At 33.4% G+C, this 25,349-nt stretch overlaps 1 protein-coding gene across 2 annotated transcripts; it reads right to left on the bottom strand.

Moving 5' to 3' along the window:
- Positions 1-289: 289 nt before the first annotated feature.
- Positions 290-13,426, bottom strand: LOC128182489 (retinol dehydrogenase 12-like). Of its 2 annotated transcripts, XM_052851123.1 has the most exons (7): positions 13,307-13,426; positions 4,900-5,072; positions 4,368-4,607; positions 3,828-3,917; positions 1,918-2,094; positions 1,417-1,526; positions 290-631 (listed from the first exon to the last, which is right to left on the bottom strand). In XM_052851123.1, the coding sequence occupies exons 2-7, from the start codon at positions 5,057-5,059 to the stop codon at positions 446-448; spliced, it is 963 nt and encodes a 320-aa protein (XP_052707083.1). In that variant the 5' UTR covers positions 5,060-5,072; positions 13,307-13,426; the 3' UTR covers positions 290-445. The 2 variants fall into 2 exon arrangements, with proteins under 2 accessions (XP_052707083.1, XP_052707084.1); XM_052851124.1 differs by lacking the exon at positions 3,828-3,917.
- Positions 13,427-25,349: the final 11,923 nt, after the last annotated feature.

Raw genomic sequence — 25,349 nt, 5'->3', positions numbered from 1 at the left:
GTGCCAATATTTCCCATAAACAACTTACATTAGTAGATGAAGTTTAAATGCTACCTAAAGCTTTTATTTAAACTTTAAAACATTTGACAGACATTCAAGTCAAACAAGAAGAAGTGAAAGGACTCGGTTAAACAGAAATAAACTGGGCGAAGTGGTTCAAGAGGGTAAAGGTAAATGACGTCACGTGGACAAAGACGGAACAGTGATTCAATTCTAACAAGGATTTGGTAAAACTAAAATCAGAAAGATGTAACACCGGAGATAAATAGCAATAACACTGTATCAGATGGTAATGAATATTTATTGTTGTGTTGAACATATTTTATTGACTAATGCCAAAAGGATTGGACACAAGTTCCAAAAACTTAAAATGTCCTCTCCTTGTACATAATATATTACATATTTATTGTTACGCGATGAGCAAACACTTTAGTCTAGTGTTTCGTTATCCACATTCGCTCAGAATTCGTTCCGTTGTTTCCCACAGTTTTTTGGCTAGCCCTGTGTCATACACACACTTGGGGACCCACATGGTATGATCATACTGAGCACAGTCGATGTAGTAGCCCCCCGTCTGGACAGAGTCATCCAGGGCACAAAACAAGACAGGCTGGGCGCCCTCTTCCGGTGACTGAAATAAATAATTTAAAAAAAAACTACTTAGTTTATATCAAATAGAGATAAAACTTTGGATTTGTCTTTCCACGCATTATACAGTTATGCACTGTCATATTGTGGGGAAATTCTCTTACAATTGTGTTCCCTAGGGACTATTTACATGCGCGGATCTAGAGGGGGGGGTCGGGGGGGTCCCGACCCCCCCTGGAAAATGAAAATTTATTAAATTTACATAGTAAAATTATCGCGAAAATATGCCTCGGACCCCCCCTGGCAAACACAATTATCCTTCGGACCCCCCCCCCCCCCTGGAAAAATTTTCTGGATCCGCGCATGATTTACATGCATGAACGGTAGAAGAGATATAAAGAGATTAGATAAAGATAAAAAGGCAGCGCAACAAGATGATATATTGATATTTTAACTAATTGAAAAAACTGATTTTTAAAGTAACTTCTGTAATAGATCTATGTTTTAAAAAAATCCATAGACTGTTTTTAGTTTGTTCCTGTTTGTTATTTCATTTAGTAGTCAATTTAATTGACCCTTTCAGCAATATTGGATACTAAAAAGTTGCTTATGCGGTTGCAAAAAAAAAAAAAAGTACAAACATGATTAAAACGGCGCAATGCAAATATAAGACAGCAAAACTGATAGAAAATAATCGAAAGTAAGCGTGCATTATTGTCAAAAACTACGAAAAAAAGTGAAATGGAACATCAAATAGTTTGCAATACAGTCAAGCTTGATAAGAGGTTTTATAACATCAAGAACTTTTTGGTGAAGTATGGCCCATACTTTAGTCAGTACTCTAAACACTGTGTAGGCAAGGATTTTGAATAGCAGTGGCATGTTGCGAAAAGCGTCTGTCCTGACGACACCCGGATGTACATAACAAACTAACACATCTACAATATCAAAACAAATAAAGAAAAACAGTCATCATTGATTATTCTTCTATAACTTAAGCATCCAGTTTATGTATCTTGAATTGCTTGAATTTATAAAACAATTTGATTATGCTCACTGTAGTCATATGCACTTATTCGGTTGCTTCCATATGCAAATTGTAAACGCAGCTTGAAATGCTTCATGCCAATGTTAAAGATCATCAAAAAAGCTTAAATGTACGCAATGAAAAAAAATTTACAGTAGAAAAACTCAAAATTATCATTATCTCAATTCTCGGAAGCCGAACAAATATGATTTCACATCGTGCATCATCAAATGGTAATTAACATTCCGAACGGTTGGGTACATGCAGGAAGAAGGGATATTAAACAAATGAACAAAACTCACCGCCTGGTTCCCTTCTGGCCAGCTCCTTGGTAAACAGTAAGTTTGCTGTCTTTGAGCTGTGGTACTGGAGCTGGCTGAATTCTTTCTCCGCCCTCAAATTATCACAGTCAACTTTTCCTATCACGCTGGCGCTGGAGCCCACGTTAACGACTCGACCTCTAGACCTCTTTAACAAATCTGTAGAAATACAGTAAAGTGAAAGTTCTGTAAACCGGCAGGCTGCCGGTGTAACAAAGAATTTTGACTTAAGCTGAAAATTGACCCGGGGTCAACGTTGGTTATTGACCCCTTTAAAGGTGTTGAATAATGACCCTGGTCCGTTGAAAATTGACCCGCACCGTTGAATTTTGATATTGAAACCGTTCAACAGCAAATCAGCACAAAATAAAGATTGGTTTCTATCTTTACAAAAAGCATATCGATTTCAGTGCCACTTCCTGATTGTAGTACATACACAGTAAACTCTTAGGTTCTAGTTCTCATATTGTATAGCGATTAAAAAAAAAGAAGTTTAACAGTTGTTGTCTGAGCAGTATGAGTAATATTAAACTGAACTTTTTTCCGTATTAACAGCTGTATTCTTTGTATAAGGGGACACACTTGATGCCGGGATGGCAAGGGACGGAAAAAATTAAAGTGACCCACCCCATTTTTTTCTTATCTATAAACTTTCCTCCTGCATTTTTGGAATAACATTTCACCAATGCCCACGTCCTTTGCAAATAACGAATTGCACATACTTTGCAGAACTTCCTCCACAATTGTACCATTTTCTATGGATGTTCTCGATAGGCAAACGCAGCAGTTTTTGACCAGCATGATTCTTTTTTCGTGGCACTTGTTTCGAGTAACAAATAGTGAATGATTCTTGTCCTCGAACAAAGAGTACTTACACTAAGGTATAGTTACAATTGATCGCTTTCAGTTCAATACTAACGGATTATTTTTTCAAAGAGAAAAATACATGCCAACTGGGGGAATCGAATCAGTATACAAAAAAATCTTCAGATATGCGGTAAGTGACAGCGGTGAAACCAACTGCGCTATTCAAACCTTCAGGTATACCACGTAAATACAAACCAGTATTATACAGATAAGATTTATAATTTTTTTTTTAGTTTTTTTTGGGGGTTTTCTAGGGGTAGATGGATCCTGATGGATTTTAAGGCCAAAATTTATGCAGAAATAGACAGTTTTATTGCAAAAATGATGTTTCAGCCAACTTTGAAGGTGAATTTAAGAATAACAAGCGCAATATGCTTAGTTCTAAGTGAAAATTCGAAAAATTTAAAAATATGCACAGTAGAAAATATCAAATGAACTTTGTTTCTTAACAGTGACGTTAACGTTAAAATTGAATCTCTGATAAAATATCCAACTTTTTAAACATTTCTCTGAAATGAAATAAAAAAAAAATTGTGTGAATGTAAAATATAGATATAGAATATAATCAAGAATTTGTTATCTATAAGCATTAATGCCCCTTGTATCATCGACGTTTGAATTAATCTTTACTCGGTGACGTGTAGTAGGACTATAAATAGAGTACAATTAATAAACGGGGATCAGTGAATAAAAAAATAAAACAAGAATAAACACACAAAAAACAATGTAAACAAAAATCGTAACTAAGTACCCAGACGCAATAGTTGATTTATAACTAAATAGTCATAATCATTCACCCGCTTTTGAATTTATTTTCAATGTTGTTTTCTTTAATTTTGCTTTACGTTTGAGTCAAAACGCAACTTTTCGTAGATTTTTTTTTTGTGCGTGAAATAGAGAATATTTCTCTTTTTATAATTTCGATAACTTTATTTTTTTTTTCGAAGTGGTATTAAACAGCAATGTAAGGAAAGCCCTGTATACCCTCCGCATGCTCCTTTGATTATACAAGGAACAAAGCCTACCTAATAGTAGAGTTGTCAGAAGAAAAGGGCCAAAATGGTTTGTTGCGAAAGTCAATTCAAGTCCCTCTTCCGTGAATATCTTCTCAAAGGCTAATCAAAATTACGAAATAAAACTAAGATTTGGAGGTAAACATTGCAATTAAACATTACAAAAACAATTTTTGTTAACTTTTTTATACTTGATTATTCAGTGTATCAACATGATAAAAATAAAATCCAAAGTACTGTATGATAACTGCATATATTGTTTACTTAATCCACTTCATCTTCTTTATACAAAATATAAGCCGTCCATTCTGTAAACCAATTTTTATTTTTTGACGACTTTATCTAAAACTTTATTGCAGTGAATAAGCAATATTTGGTAATATAAATATATCAGGAAAGACATTTCAAATTAATAATTTCGTGGCCAAAAAATTCGCGAAACGACACTTTTGCGATTTTGTGCGAAACACCTTTGCACGCAAAAAAGTTGTTTGCATATCATTTATTATCATTCATTTGTAATAAATCAAAAACAAATATTGTTATACGTACTCAAAACTCCTGCATTGTTGATCAGAATGTCAACATTTCCTTCTTCTTCTTTGATGACGTCAACAAACTTTCTAATTGATGACATTACACTAAGGTCCACCCGTCTGCATACAACATCGGTATTCCCTGACAATTGGACAATTTTGTTCCTAGCTGCCTCGCCTCTCTCCAAATTTCGACATGCAAGAATTACCCTTCCGTTTCTTTTGGCGAGATCTAGGGCCGTTTCAAAGCCAATGCCTACAAAATGAAAAATATGGTCCTAAATTGTGCACAGAATTTGACTTTTTTATTGGTTCAGCTATATCATTCTCTTTCTCAAGTTCGCCATATTATAAAAACTGTGATGGAGGTCAGAGGAGTCTTGGATTATACAATGTTCATCACTAAATTTTAAAAAAAAAATATTGTAACTGTATGGTTTGTATAATATGGCAAATGTATTTCACTGTAGTCTTATACTTGCGGGAACTAAGACAAAAAAAATCATAAAAAATATGTAGCAAATGTAAATATCAAAGCTATTGATTACCTGAGTTTGCGCCAGTAACGATGATCGTTTTTCCTTCCAGATTTTTCTTGTTGTGACATTTTCCCTTGTTAAGCTTAACATACAAGTACATACAGGCGTACAGTCCGAGACCCACACACAGTGCGGTTGTCTCCGTAGTCCTAGAGAGGATCAGCCCCATCTTTTTAGATTATCTATAATGGTTGGATAGAGAGGCATTCAAAGTGAAATTGAAGTGTGAATCACTGATTGTGGTGACAAAAACATACACAGATAATCTTATGCATTGCCTCAACTCATGTTCTCATTCAAAAAAATGAAAGTTTTGAGGTAATTTCACAAATTTCATACAATAAAGGTATGTAATTTTCATTCGTAAGGGAGACAATTTGAAGACATTTATATTAATGAGAACAGTGTCACGTGGCATTTAGCTCATGAATAAAGTGTACGTGATTTCTCCATAAGATCAGTCTGAAAATATATTATTCTGTTTAACGTATTTTACGAATATTTCACTCTATCATTATAAGCTATAACGCCATCAGCTGGGGGTAAAGAACCTTCTGCTTTTGAGAATTTGAATGTTTGCTCTGACTGAAGAAAACATTTTAAAATTAATATTTTCCTTTCATTAAACGACCACTCGTATAGATTTTGATTAAAAGATATTTGAATGTTGATTGAAGTTTTGAACAGTTCTCCCTTTAAAGAGAGCCCACCCGAACTCTGTAACATGAAAATCAGATACTTTTTACAAGGAACTGATATTACATTTACAGTATATACTCATAAAATGTTAAACTCATTTTCTTGCATCGTCGGAACCCTCGACTCTGCTACCCGCTACACTACCTTCAACCCGGTAACAGCTGGGAGCATTGTAACGGACTTTCTACCCGTGGGTTCGACAATTATGTGCTGAAGATTTTTGAAAAAGTATAAAAAATTTATCGAAAATTATAAAAGTAAAAAGTAACATTTTGTTTGCTTCCGATTACGATCAGAAGTGACAGAAAAATTATTGATACGTATTCATGCGCAAATTCATGATAAGGTCTTTGATAAAGCAAAGTTTGGTAGCTCTGTAGCAACCTCTAATGATACAACGTCCACTAATGATATAATGTTTCATTAGTGGTCAGGATGTTGACCACTAATGATATAATTTTATCATTAACGAACAACCTAACCGTCCGCTAATGATATAATTTCAGATTTGTATCATTAGCGGTCAAAAACCGTAACCTCTAATGATATGGAAAAAAACTGAGAAATAAGTACTACCTTGACCACTAATGATACACATTTGCACACATTTTCAATTGCATTAGTGGATGGATTTGAAACCTTTAATGATATAACATGATAAAAGATTATATATATATATATATATATATATATATATATATATATATATATATATATATATATATATATATATATATATATATGGGTTTGTTAATTATAGATTAGAACAACAAGGAATATCAATTAAAGTTGGTTGAATTAAAACTACTTAAACAATATGGATCATGTCGTTGTAACAAAGAATATTAGCCCAAGTTAAAAATTGGCCCGCGTTTCATTTTTCAACATTGATTATTGATTCGGGGAGGGGTGGGGTGGGGGTGGGGGGCTTTTTTAACGTTGAAAACTGAGACCAAAAGTCGTGAAATGTATACCCGGATTTCATTTTTCAACATTAATTATTGATTTGGGATATTGGGGGCGGGGGGGGGGGGGCGGGGGCTTTTCTAACGTTAAAACTGCGACCAAACGTCATTTTTCAACAGCTCAAAAAAGTTTTTTTTTTCTAATCTCTGATGACCTCACGTTGAAAATTGACCAACTACAGGTTTTTGAACTGTCTCTGAAATGGAACTTGCTCTACCCTAATTATTTTGTATCTGATAAAAAATTTCAGCTCCATGTTTTTATTCCTAATATTGTCCGATATTCATGCCGATATGGATTTTTGTTTTTGTTTGTTTTTGTTTGGTTTTTTTTTCCCGATAGCAACAGTTTGTTATTAAGACTAAGAACTCTGTCTCTTGTTGTTAAACTGTGTAGATAGAGCTTAAAGGAATATATGTCAAACAACATCGTCTCAAGCCATGGTCCGGTGTCCGTTTATATATATATCTCTCTCCACCATGATCGTTCATGTTGACCGTGGTTTGCTAAGATTGTCAAACCAATACCGGCCGTTTATGTTATATTTCCGGTAAATCGCTTCAACTTTAATTTATTTTGAGAAGTCATGATAATTAACTGACAGCACAATAATGAGCAGTTTTTATATTTTTATCAGACAAGTCGCGATCAGTGATTTTTTAATTAATTCAACTTAACAATAACTTTTCTTAAACTTGCAAGATTAACAAAATTATGATTAATAAGCTACTTATCTTGATTTGACAGAAAAAAATATTGTGTTCAATACAGATACAAACACTACACAGAAACTTTTTCGTGTGTGTGTTTAGGGAGTATTGGACATTTATGACGCATTCGCCGGCGTAACGAGGAATCTTGACCCGGGTTGAAATTTGACCCGGATATCATTTTTCAACGTTGAAAAATTGATACCAAAAGTCGTGAAATTATACCTGGGGTCAGTTTTCAACAGCTTGAAAAATATTTTTCAAACTTCTAAGGACATCGACACGTTTAAAACTGACCCTGTTGAAAATTGACTCCGACTTCAGAGATTTGAACTGTCTTTGAACAGAAGTGTAACTTCCTCTTCACAGTTTAATTGTACATGTGTGTACTTAAAAGTTTCGGTTTCAAAACTTTAACTCTTTCATACTATCCGCTATATTTGCCGTCTTGGGTAATTTGACATTTCAAAGGTTGATTTTTCTGACTTCAATCATTTAATATTTCATTTGACTGAAAACGTGGTATGTAGCAACCTCTTTTATTATACTTTCATGTTAAATACTGAAATCTGATTGGTTTAGACGCAGTTGATAATTTGTTCTATTACCCTCAGCGTTAGCAACACACTTGGCAACGGGTAACACAACGAATTGTTACATGCGCGTAAATTATGCGCGTACACTTCGCCGTAGAATTCACGTCATTTCTATACAAAAACAGAAAAATTTCTTTAAAATTAAGACATTCAGTAAATTAAAATAAATAGTGCCTATTTGGGAGGATAACAGTTGAAATTGACACCCCTCGAAAACCATTGTCAACCTCCGCTTCGCGTCGGTTGACAATGGTTCTCTCGGGGTGTCAATTTCAACTGTTACCCTCCCAAACAGGCACTATTTATATAATGATACACTGTCCACTAACGATATAATGTTGCATTAGTGGACAGAATGTTGACCACTAATGATATAATTTTATCAAACCCGGGTCAATTTTCAACCCGGGTTAACATTTTTTGTTACACCGACATAATCACCATTGTTGAAGTAGTTTTAATTCAACAAACATTATTTCATATTCTCTCTTGTTCTAAGGTATAATTAACAAACCCACATATTCAACTTAACAATAAATTAGTGATTCAATTGTGCTACAGACCATAATAGCAAACAGTCTTGTGTTGTCTATGGTTTAATTTTAAAATTCTTCAGAAATATTTTTTTTACAAGCTAACCACTTTGAGATTAATATACCCGGTAATCATTTTTGGTACAAGTTAACTATATCTGGTCAATCACTCACTTCCTGTCAGCCTTACTGACCAGTCCGGTCTCACTTTGTCAATCGTCTTCAATCTTGTTAGATGCGTGCTTCGAACCACTAAGTAAGTCTTTTTTATTGAAGTAATTGCTCAAATTTGTTAGTATTAAATTGTATTTTTGAAGTATAGTTACAGATGGAAATTTATTTTACAGATAAAACATTCTTAAAAGTATGGCACACCATTATGGTCTTTAAAGTAATTTACATATTTTCCGTTGTAGTTTTTTACCAATATTATTCATGACGGCAACGTTTCCACACAAAATAAAATATGAAACCCGTGTGACTTTTGTTTGCGTTGTGCAAGGTTAGCTATCTGCCTGCACCAGGCAAAATAAGTCTTATGAATTGGACCTTTTTCATGTCAATAAAATCCCGCTAAAAGTTTATCAATAATGTTTTAATATCGTAAAATTGCTTTTCTTCAAACTTTCTTCAACTAAAAATATTTAGCACAACTCCTTTTTGATTAATGATAATCAATTTGGATCTTCAAGTAAACAGACGAAGTCATAAATGGTATGTATTTTGTCTGTATGCGACTATCAGTTCAAGTAAAAAGGCAAAATATCAGGGTAATGTCAGAATGGTGTATTTTAAAGGACAAAATACATGTATATGATCAAATAACGCCCCCCCCCCCCCCCCACCAAAAAAAAATAAAAATTAACCAATTCTTATGCAGTATCGTATGAAAATCAAATCAAATATATATATATAATCTTATATTAAATTATATCATATTATATCATTAAAGGTTGCAAATCCATCCACTAATGCAATTAAAAATGTGTGCAAATGTGTATCATTAGTGGTCAAGGTAGTCCTTATTTCTAATTTTTTTTCCATATCATTAGAGGTTACGGTTTTTGACCGCTAATGATATAAATCTAAAATTATATCATTAGCGGACGGTTAGGTTGTTCGTTAATGATAAAATTATATCATTAGTGGTCAACATCCTGACCACTAATGCAACATTATATCATTAGTGGACGTTGTATCATTAGAGGTTGCTACATAGCTCAATCACTTGCTGTTTTTAAGATCTCGTGCGTACAAAATCAGAAAAGAAAGATATCAATGAACTAGAGACGAGCTCGTTGCAAGCAACGATTAGGTCTTCTGTCGTAGCTGCGTCAACCTTGTGACGTAATGTAAAATATTGATACCTCACCATGGTACAATATTTAATTTTAGATGTGTAAACACTTAGTAAGAGAAACAAAGTACTATACTACATGTATATAAACAAATACAGATCTTTAAAAGTTGTCTATAGTTTGATTCGCCGCGTGTTGTTTTTTGCATGTGCATTTTATTTTGAGAAACTTATTAAATCATCATAATTGACTAAAAATAGACAGAATATGGACTACGATTATATTTACACAGTGGGTATGCCCGGCATGAGGGTAAAAAGACCAAACATTTTACACGCATTTTTTATCTAACGCAAGCGCCAATTAATCTTTTAGTATATATGCGGAGATCCTGAAAATTTTACAGGGGGTTTTGAATTTAATTTTTTTTTTTTTAGGAGAGGGAGCATGCACGGATCAGAGAATTTTTCCGGGGGTGGGGATTGAGGGTCTAACGGTTATTTGAGTTTGCCAGGGGATGTCCAAGGCATATTTTTGGTAATTTTATAATGTCCATGTAATTGAAAGAAATGTTGGAGGGAGGGGGGGGGGTCTGGAACCCTCCCCCTTCCCTTCTAGATCCGCGCATGGGGAAGACCGATGCAGGTAATTTAACCGGTAATCTTAACCATTTTTATTATATAAATCATTTTCAAAATTATCGGAATGCCAATATTACCTTAAAACTTAAAATACGAAACATTTAGTCTCGGTGAGTATTCGGCCAACATGCGTCCGTGTACGAAAGAAATGGCGATATTTAAGGAAATTCGGATGGACGATCTGGGTCCCAGGTCATCCATCCGATTCTTTTTCAGACTAAGAGCTACAGACCTGCTGTTAGAGATTGTCTAACTCATACTGATAATGTCAATCTATTTTGTCTCAAAGAATTAGGTTTTTTTTTAATCAATAAAGTTTTAACTTAAAAAGAAAGAAAGAAATCGGGCACAATTTTCAATGTTAGCATTTTACAATTTAATGGTCTAATAAAATTTGTATGAAGTTTCCAGATACTACTCTTCATTGCTTTATCCGACATATTGCATGGAAAAAAGATTTACATCGCATTTTTTTAAATTACCAAAGGATATGAAAAATGAACTTCGATTAACCGCTAACAAACAAGCATAAAGAGAGACTGAGAACTAATTTCTTCTTTTTTTACATCAAAAGAAATTCAAGAAAAAATCAAAATATTTTTTTCTTTATATGCGTTAATGAAAACGTTGATCAGCAAGGGATTCTATGTCGTGCAAGCACTTTCTTAATGGATTGTTACACAGATGTACAACGATGACAAATATCGAAAAGGCAATATTGTGGGTTGAGGATGATATTTGAGTTTATTTTTGATAATTGATTATCTGAATCAATTTTGTTTGTTGGTTTGTTTTGTATATTGAAAAAGGGAATAAAGAAAATGAGTAATTTCCGATATGAAGTCCAGCATATATTTTCATATTATCATTGACTTAAAGCATGTTGAAAAAAAAGAAATATTGTATCAAGCAGTTATTCATCCTCACAATGTCAGGGGCCCTGAGTCCACTCGTGTCCGTGGTCCCACGGACACGAGTGGACTCAGGACCCCTGACATTGTGAGGATGGCAGTTATTATGCGCAGATCATGCATTCCTCAATGTTTTTCACAATTACATGTATCAGCTACTACACGTACTTACTTACGGAGAAATACATATCCAAAGAGATGATATCGGTAACTTATAGTTAACAGTTAAGTTCCAGCTTGTCTTCTGCCACATGCAAGCACGTGTGTAGTCCTGATTTTAATAAAAAGGTATCATGGCCGGGGGGGGGGGGGTGTCATCGCAACAAGTGTGTACTTGTGTACTAGCGTACTAGAGTGTACATTGTTAATCAATAATTGATGTTGAATTATAATTAACAAACAAAATCAAAAACAAAAATAAAATTATAACATGCAGTCTGGAAAGTTAAGAGGAAGAACTAAAATGCCAGGGAGGTTTGCTTTCTCTATCCGCTGGACGATTTCATTCCTCTTAAATCAATAGGGTGTAATACACATGCTAACACGTCAACCGATTAAAAATGACTGTAATTTGGATTTATAAATCGTTCTAAAACATTCGATCTGATATATAGTTGTTTTGAACGATTAAATTGGTTTTTATACCTACCCCGACCCTCACGGAAGAATCCATTCGGACCAATGGAAATTTCATTCACGAGACTCCGCGCCAGAATGTTTCATTCATTAATTTTTTCGCAGTTATAGTGGACGAGTCAAAAATAGGAACTTTTGAGACACATCATACAATGTGAACACGTACCGTGAATGCAGTTTACTTTGCGTCTATTTTCTTTTTTGAGAGTCCTTTTTATCATTGCTTGAAAATGACAAAAAGGCCTTGAATATTGTTATCTTTATGTCATATAACATGTGAAGCTGTTTCATTCCACCCACAGGCTTGAAATGAAAAAAAAATATAAATAGACGTCATATATCCTATATCAAACGACATATTACCCACTTGAATCTGCGCGTCTTTTTAATGAATTTATGAACAGCGGCAAATTCTCAAATGTAATTTTAAAAGGAATGTTAGCTGCAAGTCTGTAGACCTTGTATAAAAAATTTCGGATGGTAGTCAATTTTGCAGACATATGCAGCTAAGGTAACTAATAATGCTTCCGATAAAATACTTTGTTTAGTAATGCAAGCTTTTAAGAAAACAATACTTATTTGTTTAAAAAATAACACCCCAATACTTCGTCTTACATTCGTTATTTGTAGAACAAGCAGAACCAGTACCAGTCCGATCCTCACCATATACATTGTACAAATTTAATAGCCCTTGCATTGCATTGCTTTGCATGTACACAATATCTTTTAAAAATTCAACACTTGAATGTTTATCTATATGGCTATTAATCTATATGTACACATTGCGTACTCACATGATTCAAAATACCCCAAACGGAAAACGGTAAAAAATTCAGTCATTGAGTCTACGTACATCTTCTAGAATTTGCAAAAAAACACATTGTGTGTCTGAATGTTTGTTAATGTGTCAATCTATCAATATACATTTTGTTAATTATTTTGGATTGCTAAGGCTAAAGCGTATTTGATGAACATTGAACAACATTTTTTCCATGCAATTTTTTCCACGGAAGATAGCGAGTACAATTATAAGGCACAATTTATTTCATTACCTCTTTAAAATTATGTATGTAATAAATAATTTACAGATTGCTGCTAAGGTTGTTCGATATTTTCGTTTGTATATGTTTTGCAAAATAATAAAACACGCAAAACGCGGGGCAAGTCATAATTAATATCCCTAATAACCGTAACTTAAAATAAGCGGCTTTCGATTCAAATATTATCGTATACGAATATTAAGTTTAGTTTTTGAAATCATCTCCACGAAGATAATATCATCTTCATCGTAAATGAGTATTTTGTTTTGCTCTATCGGAAGCAATCCCGTGTTCGTTTAAATTGCCAGCGTCCATTTTTCATGTCAGTAATATACATTACGCGTTACATGACGACCGTGTATTTTAGAAGAGTAGAGTTCAATTACCATGCATTGGAACCATCTTATTGACACATCCCCCAGTACTGAAACAATTCCAGATGTCTTCGTTACAGTAAAACAGTGGAGCGTTAAACATGTGTACGTCCAGCTCTAAAAGCACTTGCACCGTCGTCTGGGCGACGGCCTGAATACAGCTAGCGACTCTGCTATTGATCGATTACCTGAGTCTCTTAATGCATCTAAATATAGTGAGGAGCACAGTTTTCAAACAAACAACAAAAATAAGGTCAAAGAGGTTCATTAATAAAAACATTTAGGAATTTCATATGGAACCATCTTTACGCGCTGCATGTATCAGTTAGTGCATTGCAAGACTTCCTAAACGTGCACACACCCACAAAAATGGACCGAACTGACAAAAATTGTTTCTGTAAATACTGACTATAAATACGAAACCATCAAATTGAAGAATTTGGAAATAATTTCTTTACAAATTTGCTTCAACAATGCATTAAAACTTTTCATTCCTTTACAAGTTATTGAACAAAAAACTTTTGACGCCTCTAACTTCCTAATTATAGGGGCCAGACCCTTTTTCTTTATACCGAATGAAGGGTCTCGGTAAGACCAAAAACTTTTATAACTTTTATCGGGTAGGAAACTAAAACGGAAAATACGTGAAATTTTTTGCATTCTTTCTTTTTTTAACCTTTGTTTTAACACCTATACCACTCCTTTTATTTGCATTTAAATAACGAATGAAATAAGTCGTGCACAAGTTCAATGTATCAGCTTTCAAACCAGCCTTTCTTTGAGACTCTGCCAGTCGTTAAAGCTAAACCCACCTGACAAAAGAAGTCGTTAAATTTTACTAAAAGGGGAATAATTCAAAACCGGATTTGGATTTTTATCAAGTAAAATATGAAACGACAACATTGCGCGGCATTTGATCAGACCTGAAAATTTCAAAACAATCGGTGAACAAACGAACGAGATATTAGGATCAAAGTTGAGGTCTAGAAGAAAACAAGAAATTGGAAGAAATCTGGAAATTTTTCAGAATAATAGTAGGAAGCGGAAGACCTTAATTAGCACGATATAGAAAATCGTTTGAATGATTTTTTTTTAATTGTTTGTACGAATGATTGTTATCAAAAATTCTTGCTATAAAATCTTTACAATGACAGATTCTTTAATTTTATCCTCTACTTTTCTTTATACATGTACAATCATATTTACATTAAGTGTATATTTCACCATAAGTTTGTATTGGAAATCTGCGACGTTCAATTTTCTATTATTACACTTTGCTAATTCGTGCGCCATAAGTACAAATATAAACGTCACCTCGTGTTTTGAGCATATTTATTTTTTTTTTAAAGATTAAATGAAACATTCAACCTTACATAACCAATTTGATACTTTTGAAAAATAATCATTAACTTATATTTACTCCTTCACTAAATAACATCAAATCAAATCACATCCAAAATATAAGCAATCAATGTAAAAACATCATCCTAATAGATTTACAGCGGTGTTTTCAAATGCCTCACTCTATATTCTTCCAAATTTAAGCGTTACAGCATGTGTTTATAACTGCGATTTACAAGGGGGAGTTTAACATGTTTATGTTTATAATTTTCTTACAAAATTAGCCGCAAAATCATGTATACTACTCAAGAAACATTCACAAACCATATTTAACGTTACAATTCTCTATGCACAGTGATATAAGTCGTGTTTACAAATGTTATAACTGTGTCTATTTATGATTTGAACTCGATTCGTTTCATTAGAAGTGAATTTTCCAAACAAAATATAATATTTTTATTATATCATACTGCTTTTGTAAAAGTAATCAATATTTTTTCATCAAATTATAATCTGCCAAGCGGGGGGGGGGGGGGGGGGGGGGGGGGGGTAGCTTCAATCTATACTTCACTTATTAGGTATTGTGAATGAGAATATTGGTGTATATAAAATTGAAATCATTCAAAATTTGTACACATCAAGTTGATATTAGAGTATTTTGGTATACTTAATGACCATTGCCCATTGTACAATCAAGCACATACAAAATACAAACAGTTGATAAATATATGTTGCATAAAGTACTAGTACTTCTACAATTACATCATTTTTTATTAATCCACCAAAGTCCCTACTTACTTGAAATGTATTGAGAAAAAATATGTGGTTTTATTAAGATATGAATGAAATCATTGGAAATATTTTTTTTTCATTTTATAATGTGATTCATTTCATTAGGTTCTTCTCAACCTGGTAATCCCAACATCGGTTGGTGGTATCCCTATACGGTCAAGTCTATATGAAGACCATGATTACCTCTCCTTGCCAGTAAGTCACCAATAACTGTTACATATAAAGTCTTCACTGACATCTTGTTTGTCAATCAATAATATAATGGTAATTTGTTTCATACATTCTCAGTTGGTATTATCATATTTTACAGAATAATGCTGAACCCCCTTGCTCCTCGGCCTGTTCCATCAATATTAACCAGGGAAGAAATGAAACTAAAGACAACTATCAGGTTCATTTCAATTGGAATTACTTGTATATTTCAAAATACATGTACTGTAATAAACAGTGTATGTATAAATTGTAATCCCTCCTTACAAGTACGTAATTTGGATACTAGTATAGAAATATTACATTTTTCAGTATTATTCTGTGAAATATGATAATAGCAACTGAGAACATCGTCTGAACCAAGGGGTATTCATAATTATCGAATAATGTAAGTTGTACCATAGCTTGGCGAGTTTTCTATTGTTAAAAGTGTGGGTTATACGTACATGTATACCCCACACTTTTTTTTTTGACTCCGCCCACTTACTCGAGTAAAAAACAACATCAACAAAGTTGTTTTTAGCGCTTCCATAATACTCCACAGTAAGAGCTTCCTCCATATCCAAAATTCCAAAACTCAACACGGATAGATGACTCGACTAACTTAGTTCTTCGAATAAATCTCATTTTTAACTCGAGACAAAACAACATCGGCAATGGCTTTGTCAGAAAGACTCTATATTAATATTCCTCTCCATGTGTGCGGACAAGTAGAGAAACACCTGTTAAATGAAATAGGGGTATCCTGTTTGAAGGTTTTATAGAAATTCAATCACGTGATAGGAACGCGTTTGAATAGAAAACTTGTTTTGTGGACAGAGTGATTAGCGGTAGCCAATCGAATTTGACAATAACAATTCAAGGCTTCGCGACATGCATTTCTTAAATAATATTTTTATTTGCTCATTGATTGATTTTGTTCAATATATACATATCTATGTACATGTTTTTTCAGCCACCTTTAAAAAACATGTATGTATATTATTAATACAGAGTATCAAATAAGATTTTAAAAACTAATTACCTTCATCAATTTAAATTTAATTTCAATTGTTTAAACAGAAGCAATGCACAATTTAGGGTTCGGCACAATATAGGGTTTGTACATATGAAATAGTGTTAATAAGTTTATTTCTAAGCAGCAAATATCGATACTATAAGTCGGAAAATGAATGAATATGAAATAAAAATATGACAATGAAAAGTCGATCTATTCTTAGGGTTATATTTTTTTTTTAAATGAATAATAATTAATCTTTGTCGGGGATAGAAAGTCATTTTAGAAATTCACGCAGTACAATGTGCATATATAAAGTCAAACGCATTGGCTCCGTATTGTTTAGAGCCAAGTGCACTCCCGATATTACTATAATAATTGTACCATAGCTTGGCGAGTTTTCTTTTGTTAAAAGTGTGGGTTATATTTACATATCCAACAATATTATATGGGGTAACTACTACGAAATGTGCGGCAAAGACTTATAGTTATTGTCAAGTCGTACATAAAATTTCTGTTCAAAATTGTGTTATTTTAACGATATATTAAAAAGTACTCAACTAATTAACTTGAAAATTACCAGGCTTTGTCCTTTTACAATGCCAAAGAAGTGCACAAAGTTTGATAAATATACGTGCAAGGGTTTTCTTTTAATCTTGCTTCCAAACTGAACACACACACACACACACACACATACACACACGCACAGCAGCGATGCTATATCCCCTTCGCAACAAGTTGCGCGAGGGGATAATAAAGTGTGAGAAAGCATCCCGACCAATTCTTTGTAGAGCATAGAAATATGAATAAATAACGTCGCAGGTGTGCGGCAACTGTCCTTACCTTAAGCTCTATGTAATATGTTGTCTTCAGAAGTCAATATCGTTTTGCATAAAAATTTTCAGATCTCAATAAATATATGTAAATATTTTACAGTTTGAGTTTTTATTATCTTATAACAAATGTAAAACTGCTTGTGGACCAACCCTCGTATCAATTCTACAGTTTAGTGTGTTTGGTGATTTGTGAAGCGTAAATGTCTCATAGCCGAATGTATCCATGTGAACGTCTCATTCAACGTCAAGGTTGAATTATGAAGAGATTACTATGAGCATATACTTTATATGCGATTATTTACAACCAAAGATAATTGAGTAACTATCGAAATTCCCGCATGACGCGATTTCAAAGGTCGTTTTATGCATCAATTTATTTTTCATCCTATTGAAAACATTCACACAACCTCCTTTAAAAGATAAAGAATGTGGTATTTTACATCATTTTCATATAGGATCATAATTCTGATGATTCAATTTTCACAAAAGCCGTGTCCACAATGAAAAAATGACAATAACAAAAATATAAAACGAAACGAAATACAAATTCAAAGCAGAGCAACACGGATAGATAGAGGTAGCATCAGGTGCCTAGGAGGAGTGAGAATCCTCTGCTGACAATGCATTAAAATCAAAGCGGGTATTATTTTCCTAAAAGCTCATTCGGTTTAAACATGATACTTTAAAATTTATGAAACAAATCTGTATCAACAAGAAGAACACATTCATTTGCTTTAATCAGAAGCAATGTTTTTGCAATATTTTTTATGTGAACTTATTTATTTCAAAACGATTGACAAGCAAGTTCTTAATATATTATACAATTATTTAATGCTTGAGAAGTCAATAGATCCGAATATTTTTCCCGAGTTGCGGGGAACAGCTCAGTATGATCTATTGCCCGAGGCCAACGGCCGAGGGCTATAGATCATACTGAGCTGTTCCTTGCACCAAGGGAAAAAAATTCGGGTCCATTGACTGTTCAGGAATTTGATAATTGATTTAATACCTAATTTCTTTTATAGTATTTAGTGCTTACAATTCTAAATTACAGAAGGTTATACCATTATGCATTCAGGTCATTGTTAATCAATACCAAGACGATATAAAAGACAAATTTTAAGAACAATATAGTAAAATAAACATAATAAAGTTATCTTTTAATCTTGTAGCAATTAAACTTTTTCCAAAATACGTTGCCAGTCCATTAGATCGCAGTCTATTGACCGGCGGTCCAATAGATCGCAGTCTATTGACCAGCTGTTCAACAGATCACTCTCAAACCTGAATACATATACAAAATAGACAAAAATATTTAATCTGTAATAAAACAACAAAATCCCTTTGATTAGGTAATAATAATGTCTATCGATGGTACGGATGTTTTACGCTATGTGAACCATAATATGGTAAAGACGTTGATCATTCCGTCAGTGTATATACGTCCTTTTACAACTAATTTCTTTGGAGATGATACATTTGATTTCGAAAAGTGTCATTGGTGTAAGAAATGCAAATTATTTTTAAAAAAATGAAATCTAAGCAGTTGTTTCGATGCTGAAATGTAGTCCTACATCTTGAAAACAGAATCAAATTATAGAATATTAATTGTCAGTTAATAATTTTAAAATTAGTATCGCTTGTTGGGTCTCCTGTTTTGTTCACAAGCTCCTGATGTTATATATTTTTCTCATAATAAAAATAACATCTACTTAAAAAAGCAATGTACCCATCGCTGCTATATTTTATTTATTGAACACAATCAATTTGGCCTGGATTGTTGCTTATAAATAAGCCTCATTTTTTTCTGCTTATTGCCCGCGTTCTATTGATCACCCAACACCTTAGCTTACTACCGATTCAACTAAAAAAAATAATACCTCATTTAAAAATAAAAATCTCTCTACATTCTGCTTCTGATTTTCTAAAAACTGCTAAAGAAAGTTTACAATATTTGGAGTATCCCTTCTTTTTGATTGGTGAATATTTCTGTTCTTCTAATCTAAACCCCTTTATATTTATAACATGAAACAAAACCACAGGCACCTAACGTTATTGCAATGTTGTTGAAAAAGGTACAGAATTCAGTTTTCATAAATATATGATCTATAAACCTTCCTCCTGCATTTTTTGGCCTAAAATGTTACAAATGCACAGGTTCTTTGCAAAAACAAAAACAAATGAACACGTTCTTTGCAAAAACAAAAAAACAAATGCACACGTTCTTTGCAAAAACAAAAAACAAAAACAAAACAAAACGAACTGCATCTTCTTTGCAGTACTTCTCTCACAATTGTACTATTTTCTACAGATGTTCTGGAGAGACAAACGCAACAGTTTTTGCTCGGCATGATTTTTTTCACGCGGCACCTGGTTTCGAGTAACATAGATTGAATGATTCTTACATGTTCTCAAACAAAGGGTGCTTACACAAGGTACAGCTACGGTTGCTTGCTTTCAGTTCAGTACAAACTTTTTCATACATGACTTCATTTTAAAGAGCAATGTGCATTAAAGGAAGAAAATCTGCAATGCAAAGGTGCGTCTAAATAAATCTTATGTTAATTTATTCTTGTTTAAATTAAAACATCAAAATATCTTTTGAAGGGGCACGCCTGCCCTGATGGATTTCAATAGTCTGTCCCAAGATATTTATGCAGCGCTTTTGGACGATTTTTAGTAAAAATACACTTACCTGTGAAAGAAGTGCAATTGAAATAGTTGAAATGGATATTTTCCAAGATAATTTCATTGACACATTATCATCTTTCACTCACAAAAAATCACAGGAACGAAAACACATTCCTTTCGGAGATTTATAATGGGGAATGTTTATATCTTTTCTCCATTCGGAATACACTCGGAATACATCGCGCAATATCTCAACGTTATCATCCGGGCTTGCTGCAATACAAAATCTCCGTAGACATCACATTTTTTAGCATTGTATTGAAACCTGATAAGCTAACAGGGGCGTTTTGACTAAGAAATCTTGGAAATTTTTCATACTTTTGAATGAACATCGTTTGAATCCTGAGGTATTTATAAATATCAAGCAATTGAGCCAAATGTGAATCCAAAATATCTTGGGACAGAGTATACGCCAAAATTCATGCAGAAATAGACCTTTCTACTGCAATGAACCCTCTTCATATTTTTTTAGATTTCTAGATCATTAAAATAGGTCTGTAGCAGCGCAGTTCAGCAGTTATTTTTAGGGATTAAATAGGCCTTGTCATGTTCTTGTATGCATAATTTGCATTTGTACATTTGAAGATAAAAATGTAATCATTTCTTGAACTGGCTTGTTTATGTCCAATCTGTCTGTCTAAAACTGTTGTCAAAAGATAAAAATCAATAAATATGAGGTTCTCCATGTTGTTGTATATAAAGCAAATTATGCATACAAGAGCAAAACAATACCTTTTTTATCACATAGAACTGCGCAGCTACAGCTTTAAATTCAAGATTCAAAAATCTTAAAAACCATGAAAGGATGTCATAAGTGACAATCATTTGTTGAGGAAAAGGTCTTAACTTGATTATTTAAGTTGTAACTATGTCTCAAAAGAGGGTACCCTATTTTTAAAATCAGTAAAACACACATTAACGAAAATGAAGTTGTCGCTGCTCTAAAAAAAATGAAGAATGGAAAAGCTCAAGGCTTCGATGGAATTGTAACAGAACACATCAAGATCACTCAAGATATCTTACTTATCCATCTAGTAAAATTGTTTAATGCAATTATGGATGCAGAATGTTATCCACAACAATTCAAAAGAGGAGTTACCAAAACACTCTTCAAAGGAGGCAATAAAGACAAACTAGATATGAACAGCTATCGCGACATAACTCTTATGTCCATCCTGCAGAAACTCTTTGAAAATATATTGTACACTAGATTGCAGAACTACAGCAGTGAAATAGCATTTCCGCACCCTCTACAGCAAGGGTTTAGACCAGGGTGTGGCAGTATAAATGCAGCGTTTGTCTTATCTGAAACTGTTAATCATTATCTAAAAAGAGACTCGGATGTTTATGTAGCTTTTTTAGATAACGAAAAAGCTTTTAACAGTGTGTGGCACGCCGGCTTATTCTACAAACTGTTTCATATTGGGATAAATGGAAAAGGATGGCACTTGCTTGTTGACTCATTTCAGAATATGACTTCCTGTATTTTTTACGAGGGGAAAATGTCAAGCAATTATACCAAGAGACAAGGAGTTGGACAAGGCAGGGTTCTTTCCTCTTGGTTCTTTCTCTTAATGATAGATGCCCTCATTCTTGGGCTAGATTGTCTCAACATTGGTCCACATATTTGCGATCTACATGTTCCTTGTGTTATTCTCGCCGATGACACATCACTTATCTCAAATACTCAAACTACAATGCAAAAGCAACTAAATGTCGTAGTTGATTATGCGTCAAAATGGCGGTTGAAATATAACCCTTTGAAAAGCTGCATTATATATTTTACGTCCAAACGCAACCGTAGAAAACCTGCTACTGAAAACATATTCCTCTTAGGGAACAAAAACTCGCCTATTAATATCACAGACGAAAACATTTACGCCGGGGTGACAATTACTAACAAACTTTTATGTGCAAGTGCCATTTCGCGTTCATGCTGTAAAGGGCGAAAAATAATGAACTCTCTTATAAACATAGGAGTGCACAAGCATGGCATGAACCCGATCCTGAGCTGCAAAATGTGGAAAACTGTTGTTGCACCAGCAGTCCTTTATGGCTGTGAATTATGGACAGATATATCTAAAAAATCTTTGGAAAACCTTGAAATCTTACAAAGATTTGCAGCACGCAGGATTCAAGGTTTTGATCAGCAATCTCCCTCTGCGTGCACTATTTACTCACTAGGTCTTATCAAAATGGAAAAATGGAAAAGATGGTTCAAAAACTTCAACTACTCTTCTGGAATCGGCTCTGCAGATCTAATTACTCGTTGTTTTTTTAAAAAATTGTTCATTGCAAGATTGTGTACATACTCGGTAGGCACGCCCCAAAAGAAACGTGGGTTCGTTAATTGTATCTATAGAACCATGAAAAACTATAAAATTGATTACTTCTTTAATGATTATCTCCGTAACAGGGAAACACCTTCAAAGTCAAGTTGGAACCAATACATCGACACTCTCATTCGTATTTCTTCTCAGGACGAATGGAGAGAATCTTTGAAAAGTCGACCAGAACTTAGCCGTTTTGCCGAAGTGCATAAATATATTGAACCCCATCCACTCTGGTCATTGAGCCTTCAGCATCCGGATTACACCTGGAAATTATTTGAATTAATCAACTTTTCTTTTACATATAAAACAGAGGAAGTGTCGTGTAAGCTCTGTAAAAGAAAAGTAAACGATATAGTACAGCATTTTATTCTAGACTGTCCTGTCCTATATAAAAGTCGCGAGTATCTTATGCATCTTATAGTAAATTCGTTGACTGTAAATTCATATGTCAAGTTGTCATACAACTCGGACAGCGTAATAGTTGGTACTATTCTCGGATCGAAGGACGACGACGTCATTCCAGAGGAGGAGTGGGCAAGCTATATGCTTTCAGTTTCGGAAGGCATCACAGTGATGATAAAGGACATGCGAGCACTCTTGTAACGTTATTTTGTTTAAAATATGTGCGATTCAAGATGAACACTACATGATATTTGAACATTGATTGTGTTATGTATATAAGTAATTGTATATATGTGTTCGTGATAATTTTATGCTTGAAATTTCAGCACTATTTATTGTAAACACATTGCACCAAACACTTGTTTGATGGATTTAATCTCTAACTTATAGAGGAAATAAAGAATGTCTGTCTGTCTGTCTGTCTGTCTGTCTGAGGTTCTCCATGTTGTTGTATAAGCAAATTATGCATACAAGAGCAAAACAATACCTTTTTTATCACATAGAACTGCGCAGCTACAGCTTTAAATTCAAGATTCAAAAATCTTAAAAACCATGAAAGGATGTCATAAGTGACAATCATTTGTTGAGGAAAAGGTCTTAACTTGATTATTTAAGTTGTAACTATGTCTCAAAAGAGGGTACCCTATTTTTAAAATGGGTCTCGAAAACAATCAATTCCTACTAGATATTTTGTCTGTGTCTATGGGAGTAGATTGAAGTTATATTTTTATTGAAAAATATATGTATAGTTTTCTTTTACTTAAGACACTACTTCTAAAAAGAATTAAATTTTATTCATACTTATCAAACTGAAAAAAAAAACCATTTTTTTTCTAAAAATATGTTAAGTCAATGTGTCTCCATAGACACAGGAGCTCAAAGTATTGTCTGGATTTTTCTTGTTCTAAAAATAGATCCCATGCCGACTGATAAAAAAAGGGTACCCTGTAATGCAATAATGTGCAAGATTCAACCTTTTTCTCATCAACAAATGGTTGTAGAGAGGACACCAATAAACCCCTTTCTATTTTTTCCAGGTTTTTAGACATTCAAATTACGTCTGCATATGCGCATCTTCGGAATCCACGGGTTTTCTATCCGTTACGTACACTGCTTTGAAAGCAACCCGTGGGATCCGATGATGGCAGCTGCGCAGTTCTACAGATGTTCTAAGTGATTAATTTTTATTCAGAAATGTACAATATGGCCACACATCCCCCTTAGTGACTAAATATTTCGTTAATTTTTCATTACTGTTCAGTAATAAAGGTAGAAATAAAGAGTGATAAAGGGGGAATAATAAAGGTGCGTGCCACTGTTCATATCAGGGGTGCAATAAACCTTTATTTTATACCAAGTTTATAATAAATTGTGATATTGTAAAAGATACTGCAATATCGTATTATTCCATACAATATTGTATCATATCGTATGATAAAATATCATATTATACAATATCATATATCATTAAAAGATATATTGTATCATATCATATTGTAAGATGATATGAAAAGGTATCATTTATCATGATATCGTATCAAATGATACAATATTGTATCATACTATACGATACGATAATATATTTTTTATACAATTTTGAATGATGTGATACAAAACTTTATTGTATGATATTGTATCATATCATATGGTAGGGCTGGAAAATATTTCCTAATGGTAAAAATATCAAACAACTTGTTTGTAATTAAACTCATTCTTTATTTTCGAGTGCAAGATTTTACTGCAAATAATACAAAAGTTTCACAAATATTCACATGTAGTGCTACTAGTGAATTTCATAACAAAGTGAAGATACAAACAAAAGTAAAGTACCTGTTATTTCATGTCAAAACAATAAAAAAAAAATCAAGTCTTGGTCAAAAGACATAACAAAACAAATGATGTGTTGCAAAATTACATGTTCTTACATAAGGATATAACTGATTTAATAATAAAAGAATCAAGTGTCAGACTTTACTTTCTTGAAATACATGTCTATTTATACAGACAACATGTATTGCAGTCAGTATTCATTTGTGATTTCCAATCAGATGAAAAATAATATACTATCTTCTCTCCCCCCCCCCCTTTTTTTTACCCTTATACGTAGACTGCATGTAGATACATGATGATAAACAGATATAGAAAACTTATGATTTCACATATGTACTAATGCAATATAAGTACATATGTGAAATCATATTAATGACCCCCCCCCCCCCCAACAAAACAAAACAGTAAAATTCATCATAATGATTGATCGAATACAGCCATCTTTGTTCATGATGGCTCAGTGTTCTTAACAGCTAGTGCATGCAGCATTAATAAAATAAACTCAATCAAACGAATACTGTCTCAGTAATTATATAGTAGATTTGGTGGATGCCCGCCTGCGGCTTACTGTAGCTTCATCAATATCAAATGAACACTAGTTTTCGAGAATTTCTTCGGTGTCA

Source organism: Crassostrea angulata, chromosome 4 (assembly GCF_025612915.1).
Source record: "Crassostrea angulata isolate pt1a10 chromosome 4, ASM2561291v2, whole genome shotgun sequence".
Lineage (NCBI taxonomy): Eukaryota > Metazoa > Mollusca > Bivalvia > Ostreida > Ostreidae > Magallana > Magallana angulata.
The sequence above is the reverse complement of the archived record's forward strand: the minus strand, read 5'-3'. Positions and strand labels throughout refer to the sequence as shown.

Excerpts from the sequence above, each read along its gene's own strand:
- LOC128182489 (XM_052851123.1), bottom strand. The coding sequence starts at position 5,059 with ATGGGGCTGATCCTCTCTAGGACTACGGAGACAACCGCACTGTGTGTG. Across the intron at positions 2,095-3,827 it reads TCTGACAACTCTACTATTAG|ATTTGTTAAAGAGGTCTAGA; the intron begins GTAGGCTTTGTT and ends GTATTTCTACAG. Across the intron at positions 1,527-1,917 it reads GGCCAGAAGGGAACCAGGCG|ATGTGTTAGTTTGTTATGTA; the intron begins GTGAGTTTTGTT and ends TTGATATTGTAG.